The sequence below is a fragment of the Seriola aureovittata genome, chromosome 17 (genome assembly GCF_021018895.1).
Source record: "Seriola aureovittata isolate HTS-2021-v1 ecotype China chromosome 17, ASM2101889v1, whole genome shotgun sequence".
NCBI classification, from domain to species: domain Eukaryota; kingdom Metazoa; phylum Chordata; class Actinopteri; order Carangiformes; family Carangidae; genus Seriola; species Seriola aureovittata.
The window spans coordinates 12,421,788-12,439,039 of record NC_079380.1 but is presented as its reverse complement, the minus strand read 5'-3'; the positions used below and the strand labels follow the sequence as shown (position 1 = coordinate 12,439,039).

General features: G+C 41.3%; 1 protein-coding gene across 1 annotated transcript; it reads right to left on the bottom strand.

The window, feature by feature from the left end:
• Positions 1–11,107: 11,107 nt before the first annotated feature.
• Positions 11,108–16,540, bottom strand: LOC130184894 (uncharacterized). Its single transcript, XM_056400996.1, has 3 exons — positions 15,965–16,540; positions 15,312–15,429; positions 11,108–13,855 (listed from the first exon to the last, which is right to left on the bottom strand). Exons 1-3 carry the CDS (start codon positions 15,979–15,981, stop codon positions 13,634–13,636), a joined length of 357 nt encoding a protein of 118 aa, XP_056256971.1. The 5' UTR covers positions 15,982–16,540; the 3' UTR covers positions 11,108–13,633.
• Between the last annotated feature and the right edge of the window lie 712 nt (positions 16,541–17,252).

Genomic DNA, 17,252 nt, shown 5'->3' with positions numbered 1-17,252 from the left:
TGGTAGCAAGAATGGATTTATTTTTTATGCAACATTAATCTAGGAAAGATCTGTACCATACGTCAGACTATACCTTGAAGACACATACTAGATCTAAAATTTAAAGCTTCATTCATCTCTTTGCTGTTGTAGATGAATGCTTGCAGGTCCACATCAGCAGACACAGTGATGATACATGACTGGGTATTGCTGGACTCCCCCTTGTGGTAACATATCATACAACTGTAAAAGACCACAGTCAGCCAGACAAGGAATACACCGAAATGTGAAGGGGTAACTGAACTCAGACTGAATTAAATTAGTGCCAAGAATAATATCAAAAGGTGTTCTCTCTTCCTTCCCTCCTTCTCTTTTCACTCCGCTGTGTAGTGTATCCCCTGCTGGCACTGGGCGTACTCCGAAGAGTGTGGTTCTCCCAACTCAGTAGCTGATCAGAACCAGGTGGGTAGGCCTCCATGTGCTTTCTATTTGTGCAGGATGTAAATGGATTCAATTAGATCCAAATGCACAACCTGTCAGCCAGGGGGAAGTGGCAGACTTTCAAAGGCCATTAGGACAGGATTTGGAATAAAAACTTCACTGGCCGGGATTGTGCCATTAAATTGGTTGATGTGAAACTATTGAAGTGATTTGAGCTTGCATGCTGACTGTGCGCTATTCATGTGGGTGCAAAATCTGTCACACACACACACACCCTCCCAAATTATCATTAGCACCCCACCCCACCCCACCCCTCCATGCTCCCTTCTTTCTTTTTCCAGCTCTCTCTCCCTCACTCATGTACACACACACACACAAATGCAAACATACAAACGGCATACATAAAGCTGTAGTATATCGTTAGACATATTGCCAGTGGCCTCAGAAACTTGCCTGCATTACAAACAGGAGCTCTTACAGCTTTAAAGTCAAATAGCTCCATCAGTCATGGCTGTTAAGAAGGCCAGCCATAAAAATTAAAGACTTCCAGCAAACTGACCAACTGCAACACGTCACCTTTGTTTTTTTTGGCTGGAATAATATGATGTCTACAGTTAACTTTCGGTTTCACTCACTGGCCTCTGTAAACATGTAAAATATAATAAATTGTAAGCCTGTTGAAGTAAAAAAAAGCACTGCAAAGGAGTCATTGATAGATCCTTCAAGAGGTGATGCCTTCTCACACTTTTAAGGCAGCTTTACACAGATGTTAATACACCAGGCCAAGCAGACGTGTTAACTACGAACCAGTTTTGCTCGTCATGAATGGTGGCGGGGGAGGGGCGGTTGTGTTGAAAACAAAGGACTTGTCACACAGATGTAGGAGATGGATAGAAGAGAGGGTTCAGCTGACCTCCTATGATTTTAATGTAGAGAGCCTTTACTTTACAGGCCTGATATAGAAGTGAATCAATGGGACATTTCTAAGCCATTATTATCAATCACCATTGCTTAAGACACCCTAATGAGCTCATTAGATAAGATGAACAGCGGATTGATTGCAAAATGGGGCAAGTAAAAAGTAAGATGTAGAGAAGTAGAAGGTGATGGAGGAGAAAGGAAATAGGTCTCATGGATCTCCAGAAAGAAGAATGGGAGAGTGAAATTAAAGAAACAGTCCGTGTGTCCTGGGCTACATTTTTATTATTTCAAAGTTTTTTAAATTTAAATTCTTTGCATCTTTGCGGCCTGTTTTGCCACCTGCACAGGCCATACTAAGGTCGCACAGAGATATATCTCCTGTACTGAAATGTCATCAAACAAAAAGCACCCCATATCCTTGCAGCTATAGAAATTCTGATTTAGCGTGTGTCTCCCGCACACAGCTGCTGATCTTAGTTGTCTGTGGCCCAGCAGAAGAAAGCAGTTCAAGGCGATTCACCAGCCGCCTCGATATAAAATGTGGACATGAGAAGGAGGAAAAGAAGACGGGCAGAGAAGTAAGAGAAAGAGAGAGAGAGAATAAAGAAGTAAAACAACAGAGGAAGCGAGCCAAAGAAAGTCAGTGAAATCGCAGAAGCAAGAACACAAAGAAGGAGGGGAAACGATGTGTATGAGAGTGTAAACGATGTGATTTGGGCAGACATTTGTTCCCCTCGGGCGAGCATGATAGGCCATTCTGTCTGAATCAGGGGAAACGTAAGAGAACCCCGCTGGTGCTGGATTTTTTTTTTTTTTTTTTTTTTGCTGCTGTGGTACTACAGTGGATCAAAAAGTGAAAATATGTAAGAGAAGGTCAGTATTAAAGCAGCAGCAACCCTCTCTGTTTCCACGCAGGATGGAACAGATGTGCTCACGACTCCAGCTGTTGCCAGATGTGGATATAGGACCATCTGCATGAGCTGTTACTGCATGTGTGAGTGTGCGTGTGTGTTTAAAAAAAAAAAAAGAAGACAAAAAAAGCAGGCACAGAAGTCTGCAGCTTACATGAGTCAAATTGAATAACGCCACTATTTTTGATGATTTGAGTCTGACACCTCCCTCTCCGATTCTCCCTGTCAGGATTATTGTAGCTCCTGATAGCCTCAAGGTGCAAGTTGGCTGTTTCATGCAAGGCAAAACAGCTAAATGTTTAATTACTGGAACGTACTTTGTGTGCACATAGTCTTCCAGCATTTTGTCACATTAAAAAGTAGATCATAAAATGTTGCTGCACAAACACACTTTGATCTCGCGTGTGGTCAATTACATCCTGATGACTGCTTCTATTCATCCGCAGATCCACGCTGACAGACAGGCGGCATTCATACAAGGTGAATTCAGATCCCTGACAATATACCTTTCTATTTTAATGCAGCAGTACATACACCAATCAGCCATTACATTCAAAACAGGGTCTGGTTTTAATGCTGTGGCTCATCTTTATCAAGCCATGAAGCCATGGAAAATAATTGAAACTACAAAATAAGTTTTAAATCACACTACTGATGGTTCAGATTGACCTCTTTCAAAAGAGGCCGCAGATATATACCAATATACTAATATACACTGACTGAAGATGTTTAAGAACTAGCAAAAATATGATGGTGACTTAGAAGCCAAAAGATCAAAGGAATAAATGGAGGAAAGTCATTTTTTTGTGTGATGATATAATATAAAACCTAATGAGACATATGACCCCAGGAGATGGCAGATTAAAATGTGCAAGGGCGATTTCCACCAATAAAGGTGCAGACAGCGGCTGCTCCACCGCTGTGCTCTGCTCCACCAGGCAAAGAGAATGGTCTGAATAGATTTCAGCAACCTTCATAAAGCCAGGACTAAAGCCACTTCACAAAAGGGAATAGAAACCAAGCCAATCAATTAATGCCCCCCAACAATGAGGAGCACAGACAGGGAGAAATGCTTTCAGACCTGGTGTACGTCTGAAACTTGCTGGGTTCCAGCGTTCAGTGGCATTGAACAGGAGAGTCAGGGTCCACTCTCTGCATGTTCACGGCTGCATTCTTTGTGTGTGTGCATGCGTGTGTGTTCTAATGTATTTGTGTGTGCGTGTATGTGTGTGTGTGTGCGTATGTGCGTGCTGAAAAGCTCACTATTGAATGACTACATTCAACAGAGCACCGTGCTCTTTAAATGCCAATGAAAATAAAGAAAGGGAAATTGTAGGCACTCTGAAGCAACAGGGAAAAAACCAACAGAGCGAGACAGAGAAAGCAAAACCTTACAGCGCCAAGAGAGACTTCATAAGGTTTAGCAGCCCTCCACTCAAATATATGGCAACCATAAATCCTCCACTTAATGTCCTTTGGGCTCCACTTTTTTATAGGTAGTGACAATGACAGTGACTGACTTCTTTTTAAAAAAAAAAAAAAAAAAAAAAGTTAATCAACACTGCAAATTTCAACAAGGCTGCCTGGACAAACTCCAAGGTTTACTCTTTCAAAAACTCCCATTCCAGTAATGAAAGTCGACATAACGCTCTGTTGCACTATACAAGACAGTCTAAGGGATGTAAAATATTATGTTTCCACTGAAGTTTGGAAGAAGTAAATCATTAAATAGAATGCAGACAGACCCAATACATGATACTCGAGTGTTGAGAAGGCCACACTTGATGAAACAAATTTGTGTTAGGTTTCTGTGTTGGCATTGTGTCCAGACTTCGATTTGGTCCTAAAAATGACATTTATTGTGACAGGTTCATGAACAATGTGACAAAAGAAGTTGTAGTTAACCATAAGCAGTGAAATATGCTGCTCAGCCATCAAAAGTAGCAGTGGGCTTTGTGAAGAATGGTCTCTTTCAGAATGGTAAATTATTAATGCAGAAAGCTGTAGGGAGCATTTTAATGTAGTTGCTCAAACTACGTCATGCAGTCTTGGATAGTCTCAACTCCAACAATGCATCCTATTAACATGTCATATAATATCTTTTCAAGCATAGTGACTCCATGGTTGTCCGTTAAATGTGGTTCACTGAAACAAAAAGTTTAGCATCTCAGGAAGTATGCTTATTCACTTTTAGACAGAGAGTTAGATGAGAAAATTGACACCAATCTCATATCTGTTAAATATGAAGCAGCAGTAAGCAGCTTGTTGGCTTAACTTTGCATGATGACTGAGACGACTAGTCTGGCTCTGATACCAGCACTTCTGAAGCTCACTAAACAACTTAAATTGTTTAATTTTATCTGCACAAAAAACACAGGGCAAAACCACCAGTTTGCCATTTTACCCAAAACTGCTTTACGAATTGTCCAACTAACAACAGATAGGCAATTTCTTAGCTCTAAGCAGTTGCCAGGCAACCAGTTCAGACTTCTAGGAGTTACTGTACCTGCCTTCACATCTACGACAGTTATGAAGGGCCGCACCTTCAGACACTATTTACTATAGTAGAGTGTATTTAAATCAGTCCAAATTCTGAGTATATACATTTATCCACTGTAGTCCACTATAGTGCCCTCAAAAATTGTCCATTATTTAGGGGGTGGTGGGTGAGGTGATGCACCAGCATGACACATAACCTCCCATAAAATGGTGAATTGTCATTTTTACTTTGGTTTGTTTACAGATTAAGCAAACAAGATTTTATCATGTTAATTCTGAGCTTTAGAGAGGTTATAGATGGATTTTGTTACTTTTGGACAGAATCAGGCTTTTTGCCAATTTCCAGTCTTGATGCCAAGCTAAGCTAAGAAGCTGCTAGCTTTAGTCTTATAATTAACAGACGAGAGTGATATCCATCTCTCTCGACTACCTCTCCACCAGAAAGCGAATAAGCATATTTCCCAAAATGTCAACTATTACTTTAAAGTGGTATTCTAGCTATTTAACATTGCACTTTCATAAAGTGCGGGACTCAGAAGAGACAAATTTGGAAAAAAAAGGTCAAAACTAAAACAGCAGAGACCAAGATATTGTGACTATTAGTCCCTAGAATGGGCTGAGCTCCAAACACTACAATTCCCATTATACAACTCAATAGTGTCTGTCATTATACCACTTTCTGCCTCCTAAATGCCCACTTCTTCTAAACTCCTCACCTCCAGTTTGTAACCCAGGCTTACTGTTTCAAATATGAAGTCTCAGGCATGAGCCAAGATAACCCCGATGACATCATCAGAGTCACTTAACAAACTTTAAAAAGATCCTTCCTCATGACAACTAAACTGATCCCGATGTGAGTGCAAAGGTGCAATATTTCCCTGTGACATCTAGTGGAACAATGTCTAACAAAGTGGAAATATTCAAGAACTGTGTAAGTAAAATTAAACACAAGCACTTACAAATCCAACTTCTTATCAGCCTTTTTTGTAATTTATTGTGCCTTTAGCAGACTGTGTAATACAACAGCTGACAGTCTTTAGGAGAGATTTGATTTTTTTAAATTTATTTCTCCTTTTTGTTTGCAGTATTAAAGCACAACCATCAAAGCTTTGTGGATGAAAAGGCTCGTCTTTGTGTATATTGTTCATGGGAACTCGTTTCTCTTCTGGTTTGATGATTTCTCATGTTTTTACACCCAACCCACCCCCACCCCCCCTCTTTGTAACCGGTCCAGCATAGACAAGTGTGCTCCATCATTCACTGTGGCATCGAGGTGTTTCAGCAATGCATGTGCATGCCCAAACAATACTCTGTCCAAGGATTACTCACTGTTTTCTTTGGAGAGTCGGTTTGTTTTTCTATTTTGTCCATATATGCATGACTCCATATACCCGAGCCCTGTGATGTCAGCTTTTTCCCTCCATGTTTCTGGTTGTTCACAGTCAGTCTTGATGGCTCATCAAGTTGTCATGGCCTTCCAGCTTTTACAGCATTCCTTTCTTTATGTCCTGAGAGACGTTTTTTCTTTTTTTTTTCTTTTTCATCAGTGCACACTGACTGAGCTGTAAAATAAGCCCATGAATAGACCAAAAGCTTTGAGGTGCACTCAAGGCCAGGTACGTTGTGTTGATATTGTAGGAGTCCTGCCTTCCCTCAGAGTGCAATGCCACTTTGGGCTTGGCCTTCCTTTTGGAGGAACAGTAGGAGGTCACAGTCTTTAAAAGTCCGCCTTGGGTTTTGTATGTGTGAAAACAAAGGGACTTGTGCTACACATGAGATTGCAGTGTGGAAGAAAAAAGAGAAGAAGAAAGAAGATGAAAGTTTGGTCACCACGGCCTTGGTTTCATGTTCAACAGAGGAGTGATCATCAATGGTGAGAGGAGGAGGAGGAGGGGACGGTGACTGAATGACTGCTAGCCCAACAGACATGATAGATGCCTTTAATAACCTAAGGCTGCTTTTTTAGTGTCCTCCAGGATTTGTTGTTATTAAGATCTAGGTCTTATTATGATGACCGCCCCTTTCACCGTCTCCCACATCATGCTGGGCATCAGTCCAGACAGTCAAAATAAACACAAAGTCAAAAGCTCCCCCCTTTACTTGTGCTGATGCGGCACTTGTTGATGGTGCCAGCATGTCTCAGTCCTGACTGAGGAATATGTGGCTTCGCAACAGTCAGCAGTGAGGAGAAAACAAAACATCCTGAGTGGCGATCACCTGTTGAATCAGTTGGATTCAGCAGCTCAAAGCCCTGTAGCCACTGATCTAACATCACCACATTACAGGGCACATTGCAAAAAGCATGTTTAGGTAAATGGCAGATGATGGCTTTAATAAGTGTTTCCATTATGAAAAAGAAGGAAGCAGGAGAAAGAGGAGCTCAATGGGAATACATGTAGGACCGTGGGAGCTATAAGAACTCACGCTCATCTCTGCTGAAAGACAAAATGAGAACATTTATTGTGCCTCCATTTCTTTTGCAAATAACAATCACAAACACTCTCCTTTAGTGTGTCTAAGTAGCTTCAAGCTCTATCACAAGCATAGATTTGGTGAGGGCCCATGTTTTATTAATTTGCAGATGAGCTCAGCTATTGATGGCGTTGGCCGCCCATGGGTTCAATTAGGATAATACAGGGAGAGGGGCAGATTATGGGCGGCTATTTAAGTGAGGGTATATCTCTTCCTGACAGTTATAGTCCAAATGCAACAAATTGCACCTTGGTGGCTGTGAGCGGCGCCATATCACTCCTCTGGTGATGAAACATGCCAGTGTGGCAGGTCAGCCATGTGGAGACGACACCAGGCTGTGCGAGCCATGTAGCATGTCCTTCATGAGCAAACAACACAGGCCCGTGCAGCCTATTCCTATTCAGTTAATAGGGCCCATTTAGGAAACAGCGGTCTATATGCTGGTGCACTGAGTGCATGCTCTACCCAACCCTAAACAGTGCCACTTAGCACGGCTCTCTCTAGACTATTGCACTTCTGGCTCCCCGGCACTCTCTGGGTTGAAAGCCTGAGAGTGTTGACGACTGAACAGGGCAAAACTGAACCACGTAAACATCACGCTTTACAAATACAAGCCAGGGTGTGGGAATATTCTCACAAGCAACCATAAAAGGAGGAACGGTTGTGGTCTGCATGTTGGACAAGAGACTGCTCACAGCCTTTCTTTATGTCTTCTGGGCTGAACATTTATTATGATTGATCGGGGCCTTGACTGTAACTTCGCTGTGCAATGAAAACAGTCTACTGTACATTGTCTCTGGAGCGCATTGTGTGAAATTGAATAGGGAGGCCATAAAGTGGAACCGGAGACAGTGACCCAAGCATGCCGAGCCCGTTGGTTATCTTGCTTTTCTGCTCAGTCCGTTCAAAGCATTAAAACTGCAGACAGCTCCATAGAGTGCGGCTGAACTGTTTGCTTTCCTTTGCTTAGGGAAATGACGACTGTTTCTCAGCTGCGTTGGGGGAGCATGTTTAGGCTACAGTCAGTGAGATAACCCAGTCCTCCTCTCCACACCCTGACAGCAACACTTGGGGAAAGAGTGAGCGCTAACAAGAGCGGCGTAGGCTGGCCCACAGAGGATGAGGATGAAGATCCTCCTCGGTTTTTGTTTTTACTCAAGAGCCGGTCGTTTTAGTCTGAGTGCTGTGCCTTAATAGCCATATATTTTGTATTTTAACAACCTCTCTCTCCAACTTGAGTTACCTGCCTTCCCCTGCCCCCCAGTGGATTGTCAAACATATAAAGTGATACTGTAGTTTCTTAGATGAATTTAAAAAATGAAAAAAAATCCAGACTTTCTAACAATAATTCTGCATGAAATCCGGTTTAGTCTGTCAACATTGCGGTTAAATAAATAGTAAAGGCCTGCTGCAGAATGAAAAAAGACTTGGATAAATAGCAACCATCCCAATATCACCTGAATATCTTATCCATCTTAATTCCTGACCTGTGAAGTACTTTATCATCCTGACCCTATAACCCTTCCCTCTCCTTGTTCGCCTGCCACAGCTTTCCCTATTCCCCGCTCCAGCCAGGCCGGGGCAATAGGGCACCGCTAATGTGCTCGGCGGGTCATTAATTCTTCGGATGGCCATGGGGGCAGCAGAGCAGGCGAGCTTTGTTGTTTGATATCGAGTGAAATGGTGGTGGGGAGGCAAAGCAGATGTTTGTGTTGGCTGGCGAGGTAAAGCAGCATACTTGATGCCAACCCAATCACCATCTCATGCCAGGCAACAGCTGCCCAAACACAACTCAGCCAAAGTCTGGCAAAGAGAGGCAAGGGTGACCAGATCAGCTTTAACTCACTTTCGCTTTCTTTTCTCATGCTCCTTTAGCCCTGACAGTATTTATTTTTTGAATATTCCAAAGCCAAACACCTGAAGGACTGTCCTGTGACCTGTGTTTCTTTTTATTTTCCAAGTAATCTTAGACGTGAGATTATTCAAGGAGATTTTGTTTTAATTTGCCAGTTTGAAGCTGAAGGTGAAGTGGACACTGATAAATATAAAACATACAGTAGTGTGTTTGCTTGTCTGTACTGTAGTCTCTAACCAATGCTCCCTGTGCTTTTGCCTTTGAGGAGAGATGAGAATCTTAGCATAGAGGACACAGAGAAAAGGAACCATAGACTAACCCAGATTTCTTTCGCTGGCCATGGTAAAAATATAACAATGTATGTGCATACATAGACCCCAGAACAAGGACAGTTCATTTAACTCTCTCCTGCCTCTCCACTCAACTGATATGAGCCATTCATCACTGCCCACCTTCATATCTGTGCGCTGCATGGAAAGGACAGTCTGTGTCTGTGTGCGCGCGCATGTATGTGTGTGAAAACAGATTAAAGATAAATATCTTCTACGCATCCCACACGTTTTGATCCTGTTGTAGAATTCCCCAACATTTATGAGATTCAGACTATGAGGAATACAGTTTGTGTCCAGCTAACACTCAGAGTGTGCTGCCCTCTACTGTTTTTTTCATGAACATCTGGGCTCAGAACACCCACTGCGAACAAAATACAATGATTAGGATGTACTTTATCTTAGAAATACTGCGTTTTGATCGTTGACGGGTTAGAGCAGGAGCAGCCATCAGGGTTTTACTTTTTCTTCTGTGCAAATGAAAACTTTTTTTGGATGTTTTTTGCTTTTAAATCCACTGAATGACATTTTCTGTTACTATTTAAATTGTGTTGGTTTATTTATACCTCCAAAAGAAGTAGTTATTTTAAAGAGCATGAGCAGGATAATTCAAATGTTTTGAAGCACCATGCTTACACTTAGTCCAAATATATTTAATTTGAACTGGATGACTTATCCAGTATGTTCTGCCTTGTTGTAAACATTAATTTCTACTACAGTGTGTATATACGATACGACAGCATTATTACTTAACACCAATAGTTTGAAAAAAAAAAAAACAATGGGAAAGTGGAGGTTTCCTTGGATTTGCATTCTAGGGTGAATGATTTCTTTAATATGCAATAATGTTTTTTCAAAGATAAATTTGGATTATTGCTGGGAAAATATTTATCCACGCTGCTGCTGCTAATTGCATCCTCACCACCTTAATTACATGGCGCTTGCCTGGCTCTAATGTGATGTTTGCTTCTAGGTACAAAAGCCTGTTTAAAAAGAGGCATACCTCAGATGATGCTCAGATGAAATTTTCACTTACTGCTCACTAATTGTGCCTCTCTATATGTTGCTGTGCTGTTTATTTGGTAGCCGTCTTTCAAGATAATGAGAAGGCATGCACCCGAGAAAAGAAAAGAGCTATGTTGTCACAATGCAGAAAGATTGCTAATCCTGAATTTTCATTGGCTCATTCGTCATCTCTAACTTAGTCGAGGTGGAGTGGGAGGGAGGGGGGGGATCAAGGGAGGCAAGTAATGAGGACCCACAGTAGCCGGCAAGGTAACCGTGGTTACGTGTGGTGCATTAATGTATGTAATCTGTTACTGTGTGTGTGACAAGACAAGGACATGTAGCGTGCTAATTAAAGAAACCTTTCACTGCTCCTCCCTTAGACACAGGTCATATCTCATTAATGATGGTCTCAATGCATGGGGAGTCATTCATTACTGGCTACTTGGAGGAAAAAGGAATAGAGGGAATTCCTGTATGCACATACATTACATAGCTTGCAAACCTAACAGGTATTTCCTCTGTGAAGCTCAGTTCAAATACTATAGACCCAGACCATCCAAACAGCACCATATTTGAGTCTTATTATACAATTCTGAAAAATGGTAAGTGTTGCCTCGACTTTTCACCCTTGTTTAACTTATATCACAATGATAAATAATAAAAATGATGCATATGTAAAAGTGTAAAGAATGTCTTTGTTCAAAAACATTAACTTTTATTTTTGAAATGAAGGAATATTTACAAGAAAAATCAAAACAATGGCAGGTTAATGTCATGTACATTACTAAATACAAAAAATATATCATTGAAAAAAAATAAACCACATCTTCAAAACGCTTTCATTTCTGACACACCAGTCTGAAAAAATAGAAATAAAAATAAACAGCTGAGCTTACTCCTGGGATAAAGGTTCAGCAACGAAACCAATCCCGCTTTAAGAAAAGGAGAGACGCACAGCCTTACGGTCAGTGCTTGTACCTGGATGTTCAGTGCACACAGACATTCACAGCAACCATTGAATGGTAGTGCACAGGTAGAGAGGCTCGTCTGCAACTAAAACAGCATTTTAGTGGCTCCAGTAATATTGCAAACAAAGCCAGGGGAATGTCTTTTTGTTCCTAAAAGCTGTACTGTAACCCCCTCTGGACTGAAAGAACTACAGTTCCCTACATGCTCAAATGCCACATCAAACAGCACTCCAATACAAAAATAAAAGATTGCGAACGAAGTTTGGAAGGTTGTAGACTTCATGGGTGTTACTATTGTTGTTTTCTTTTTGTGGTCACAAGAAAACTAAAGTTGGTAATATTGTACTCACATTACATTTTTCCCCTGATCACGAGAAGCCATCATAATGATCAAAATATTCTTAATTATTCTCTCATGATCTCGACATAATTATCTCGTGATCAATCTTGACATGAATCACTCTGCATTCTCACCATTATTAGAAAAGATGCACAAGATGGAGCATTCATCCATCTATTCATAATCCACAAACATTATGCCATCTCTACCTAACACTGCTTTGTATCCAAGGCCATTATAAGATGACTTGCACAGGTCTACCATCACATCCTGTAAGGGAATATAATAGTGACCATACATGGACTCTTCCTTTGGATGTAGTTGCATCAGTTTATAAACAGTGTTAAATTCTGGTATCAAATATGAGTGACATTTGGCAATGCTGCTGATTGTAGAGGATTATTCCTGTGTCGCAATCTATAGCGTTATTATCTAATGATCATGAGAAGACCAGATGGGTTATGTCAAGATCACAAACTTTAGTGCTTACAAGAACTAATGGAATAATTTATCTATTACATGATGTGGACAAAATAAAACATAAAAACAATAGCGAGAAAGAAACACCTGGGGACACCACTGCCAAGGCTGTACAATATTTTAACAGTCAAGTATGTTTATGAAATTTGAATCTTCACCTAGAATTGGATGTGCACGGTTTATGCCAGTGTATTCAAAGCATGGCAGCCCACCGGGCCTACGCATCGGGATGTTTGGGGGGCTCTGTTGGAAACCTAGATATAATAGTTAGGATGCTCACCAGCCACATTTATTGGTTAACACACTTCATTGACAACACCCCCCCCACCAAGTCACGGGTCGACAAAGTGCAGCCGCCAGCAGAACAAAAATGGCCATCAAGCACACCAGGACAACTCCCAGTGGTGAGCTGCCATATCGGTCCGTAAAGGTTTTACCAGCCATCAGTCTCTTTACCGTTGTTGTGTCAAAGTCTTTTACACCGTCAGATAGAGTTTCCCTCCCATTGCAACTGCGTTTCCTATAGTGCCCCCTCTCCTCAGTGGCTCGGGTTAGGATAAGGTTACATGTTAAGGTAACGAGAAACACAACAACGGGAGAACAGACTTGGAGACAACACCGGACCTCACTGTGGACCTGTGTGGAAAATTTGCAAATTTATTCAAAACTCCCATGTATGGCAGTATTATGGAATCCTTTTAATGTATGATCCATGCTAAAATCAACTCACTTATTCCATGGCTTCCTGAATCTCCACTACATTTAACTGAAATCTAAACAAGACAAGAAATACTCTAATAACTAACAAAATAGGAATAGAAAATAACTTCCTTGGCCAAGTTAACACCCATGGCTTCTACAGCCCCCCTGTAAAGGAGCCACTGTCTGAATATGAAAACAAATGAGCAGTCCAAGACAAGTGCAAATCCTCCCTGAGACTGGTCCATGTACTTACACAGACATCAGATTCAGCATTAAACAACCAAGTACCCTACAAGGAGACTAAACAGGTCACACTGACCGGCCTAAAATTGTGTTTGGTGCCATTTGGACAGCTCCAGTAGCACTGTTTTCATACAACATATAAGACAAAACACAGGGATTTATCATCATCAATCAGTCACTACAATGGCTCTGAGAGCAGCATGTAAACCAGACTGGTCAGAAATCAAGTGGATCACAAAAAATGTTGAAGTGGATCACACAGTTATTATTGCTAAAATAATTATCACTTTGATTTATTTGAATGATAAACACCCTCCAGATACCTGACCAGGAGCTGGTCTCCATCCACAGATATGTAGAGCTGTGAGATATCACAGTAACTGGAGATGCGTGGGGAAGAGCTGAGTGAAGTGATTCAGCATGTGGTGCTCCAATATTCTTGAGGGACTCGGTCCTCTGGTGGCTGACAAAAGGACATTAAGTCATCATGTGTCTCTGAGCTGGCCTCGGCTCTGCAGGCTCTGGAAGTGGGCCTCCTTCAGGATGCGGTTGATCTGCAGGTAGGACACCAGGTTTGTAGGGCCGGCCAGTTCTGAGGAGTCGCCAGAGCTGAGGGGACTGCAGGGGCCCACAACACACCGACTGCTACAGCTCCCAGCAGCATGTTCTGGACTGCTGATGCTGCTGTTGCTCTCACTGTTGGATGACTGAAATGCAACATGTCAACATTAGCAGTGTGCTAGGAAATGTAGTCCACCGTTTATGGTATGAATCTTTCAACATCAAGGCGTTCTACAATCACATGGAAATAAATTTCAGAGACTATAGTGGCATTCAGTTTAGTCTTTCATTTTGTGAAATTCAAAGACTCAAAACTGACATGTTTCGAGGTCAGGTATGGCATTTGCCGAAACAACACAATGACCTCATCACCCATGAAGCCTCTAAAAAAGACTCACATAGATATGCTGGAGTGCAAGCTGTGAAAACATGATGCGAACTGTACACGGACAACTTAGTGAAAGCGGCACATTAGCAGAGCAGCAGCAACTTCAGTACTCGATGTATGTCAACAAAGGATTGTGCGTTCATGCACAGTATTGAGTGTGGGTCACCCAAGTTTCAGCTCTGAAAACCCAATACACAATCAAAGTAGTTACAGAAAAATAGTGTAAAAATACACTTCAGGTCAATTTATGTGCATATAGCTCAAGTAAGATGCAAGCCGTTATGTGGCCTATGTAGACAGCTGGATTGATTAAAATAGAAGCAAATCTGTTCTGGAAGTTAAGTGCTTGAGACGGATGACTGAAAAACGCGGATGCAACACCTCCTGTGTAGTTGTGTCGTTTGTCCCAAGCAAACTCTGATGTGGTTAATTTGTGTTTTGAAAGCACCAACACATGTGATTTTAGTGTGATTGCAAAAGCAGAACTACTATTACATCCCTCCCATGATATCGATCATGGGAACTGTCAAGAAAGCGATCTCCTGTGTGATCTATGTAACTTGGCAAAAATAATTTGATGCTGTAACACATACTCGTCACCACAAGTGTGAGGACTTCCCACAATTTAAAAAGTCTTCAGTTAATCATTGAAAGTGAAAAGAAGTTACAAAGGACGACATAATTAAGGTACAAGATGCTCTTTTTTATCCTGGTTCTCCCTCATTGTCACTATCTGTGACATCTGAGATCCAGATGCAGTTTTGATTAATAATGTTCATAAATACCCGTTTCTTTATGCGCTCATTGTTACCACCAGCAAAAAAGCATACACATAAGATACAGTAAATTACTAGATGATTTTTTTTTCAGTCCCCAAGTGCGATTCCCTTATGTGGGCACATGCAACGCTCATGATGCAGGATGATTGTCGTCAAAACTGTCCAATGAATGACTTACCTGTCAGTGCATATAACTTCATGTTTACACCCAGATTGTTTGTTTGTTTGTAATAAATCTCAGTGAACAGATACAATGTATCTTTTTGATTGTTTTTTTGATTCAGACTAAGTGAACCGAACTACAGACGTAAAAGCAACCTTATGTCTAACAAAAACTGGTGCTACTTAAAAGTTAATTGAGGACAATTGTTTGCCCAGTTTCTATTTCAGTTTCTTCAGTATTAAGATTTTATATCCACTGACACATGTTTGTACCTCAGAGTCCCAAGCATCCCGGCCTGGCTCAGGAGAGAGAGGGTGAGCTCTGCTCTGCCTTTTGGCTTGGGGCACCAGGTGGCCACTCTCCTCATCACCACCACTGCGCTGCCGTTTCCTGTTTGGGCACAAATATACACACACATATATGCAATCACTGGGCTGGTCATACATCAATGTATAGTCTCACCAATCTGTTTTAAAAAAAAAAAAAAAAAAAACACCAAAGGAAGGTTGCTAGATTTTTAAGCAAAGACAGTACATTATCTTTCCACTCTCATCTGGTTCTGCCAAAGTGTATACATAACGCTATACTGGCATCATATTAAATGTTAAAGTCATTACATAATGACTGACAGCATTGCAAGCTGCGCTGTTGTACCCAAAATAGGCTAGCTGTGTTACGAACGGTTAAACAATCAGAACAAAGAAAGTTAATTGTGTAATTGTCAAATCCATACGGTTATGTCGCTGGCCTAACAAATGCGCGACCAACTGCTGCTCGCATATGTGAATCCCGATCATCTGTAGCATAAGGAACAGCCTTTTAAATGGCTGAGGATAGCGGCTAATAAAGGCCACAGTAACGTTACTCAGCTATTTGTTTCAGAAAACATTTACTCGTTATATTAACTACGGAACACCTCGCTCACCTGTTTTCAGTCAACATATGATGACACTAAATCAACCACGACGAGTTTCCTTGTTGTGTTTGTTCTGACCAGACTGGAGGACCCGGCTGGTTGATGCTATCGACTTGTAAACGTAGCTTGTTTCCTGTCAGTCGATGGCCTGTCACCTGAGTTAGCAAAACTAACCTTGTCTGGCTAGCTAATTACGCTGAACAATGACGTGGTGCAATTGGTCATTTTCGTAACACTGACAAATATAGCGAATAATTACAAATTCCACATTCTATTAAACTACAAAAGGTGTGAGGATAACGGGCTAGCTAGTTAACAAGCCAGTCTCAAACGCTTTATCATTGGTTACAAGCTAACGCTAACGTCGCCGCTAGCTAACCTTCTTAGCTGACGCTCTCAATTAGTTAGCTGACTACAGCGCATATTGCAGAATTGGCGCCGTTTCTTTCATGGAAGGCTAATAATCTTTGCACCGCAAGCCGAGTAAAATTTCGGCTCTTTGAGCTCAATTTAGTTAGCGATATTAGCCCGAGATACAGCCAACCGCGGCAGTTGTGTTTACATGGCACTGCGGCTGCGCAAAGACGGCAGCGACTAGTAATGGTGCTTTCAGGGGCTGTCAGGAAAATTATATGTACTTATGTAATGGTAGTTGGTGAATTAGAGTAGAGTATCCTGTACATCAAGAGATGTAAAGAGTAGTGAGCGCGACAGTCATAATGATAACAATGGTAACAAAAGTAATGTACCCTATTCCTTATTTTGGGTTGCACGTATGTTACACACATAAGCTAATTTCGGAAAGAAACTTGAATATCACGAGCAGCACTTCAAAGCAACATGAAAAGACGCTGGCGCAGATTTTGCAGCGTATTAGTCTTCAAGAACGCTGCTTACTAATTTAATGATTCATTGAAGTTTGCTAAACGCCATAACTTTATCAATTAGTGTCCTGCTATAAAAATGTAATTAGCCTTAATCAGACACCCCCAGTAGACAAATATTGGCCTATGGCCTGGCACAATATGATTTTTCCCAAAAGATGTCGCTGTTTACAATAGAAACGTTTTATTCCACACATGGAGGTAGATGTAATAATTGCTTTACGGGTTGAAATTACCGAACTCTCTGCAATAAAAAATCTACAATGTAACAGGTGCAGCAGCCCACCTACCCATAAAACAATTATGGTTAATTTATAACCTACCAAAGTATGGGACAATTTCCAGCCTAAGGACATAAGAAAAACATATTGTTTTGAATAGCAGTTCAAATGCTGGACACAAAACATCCAACC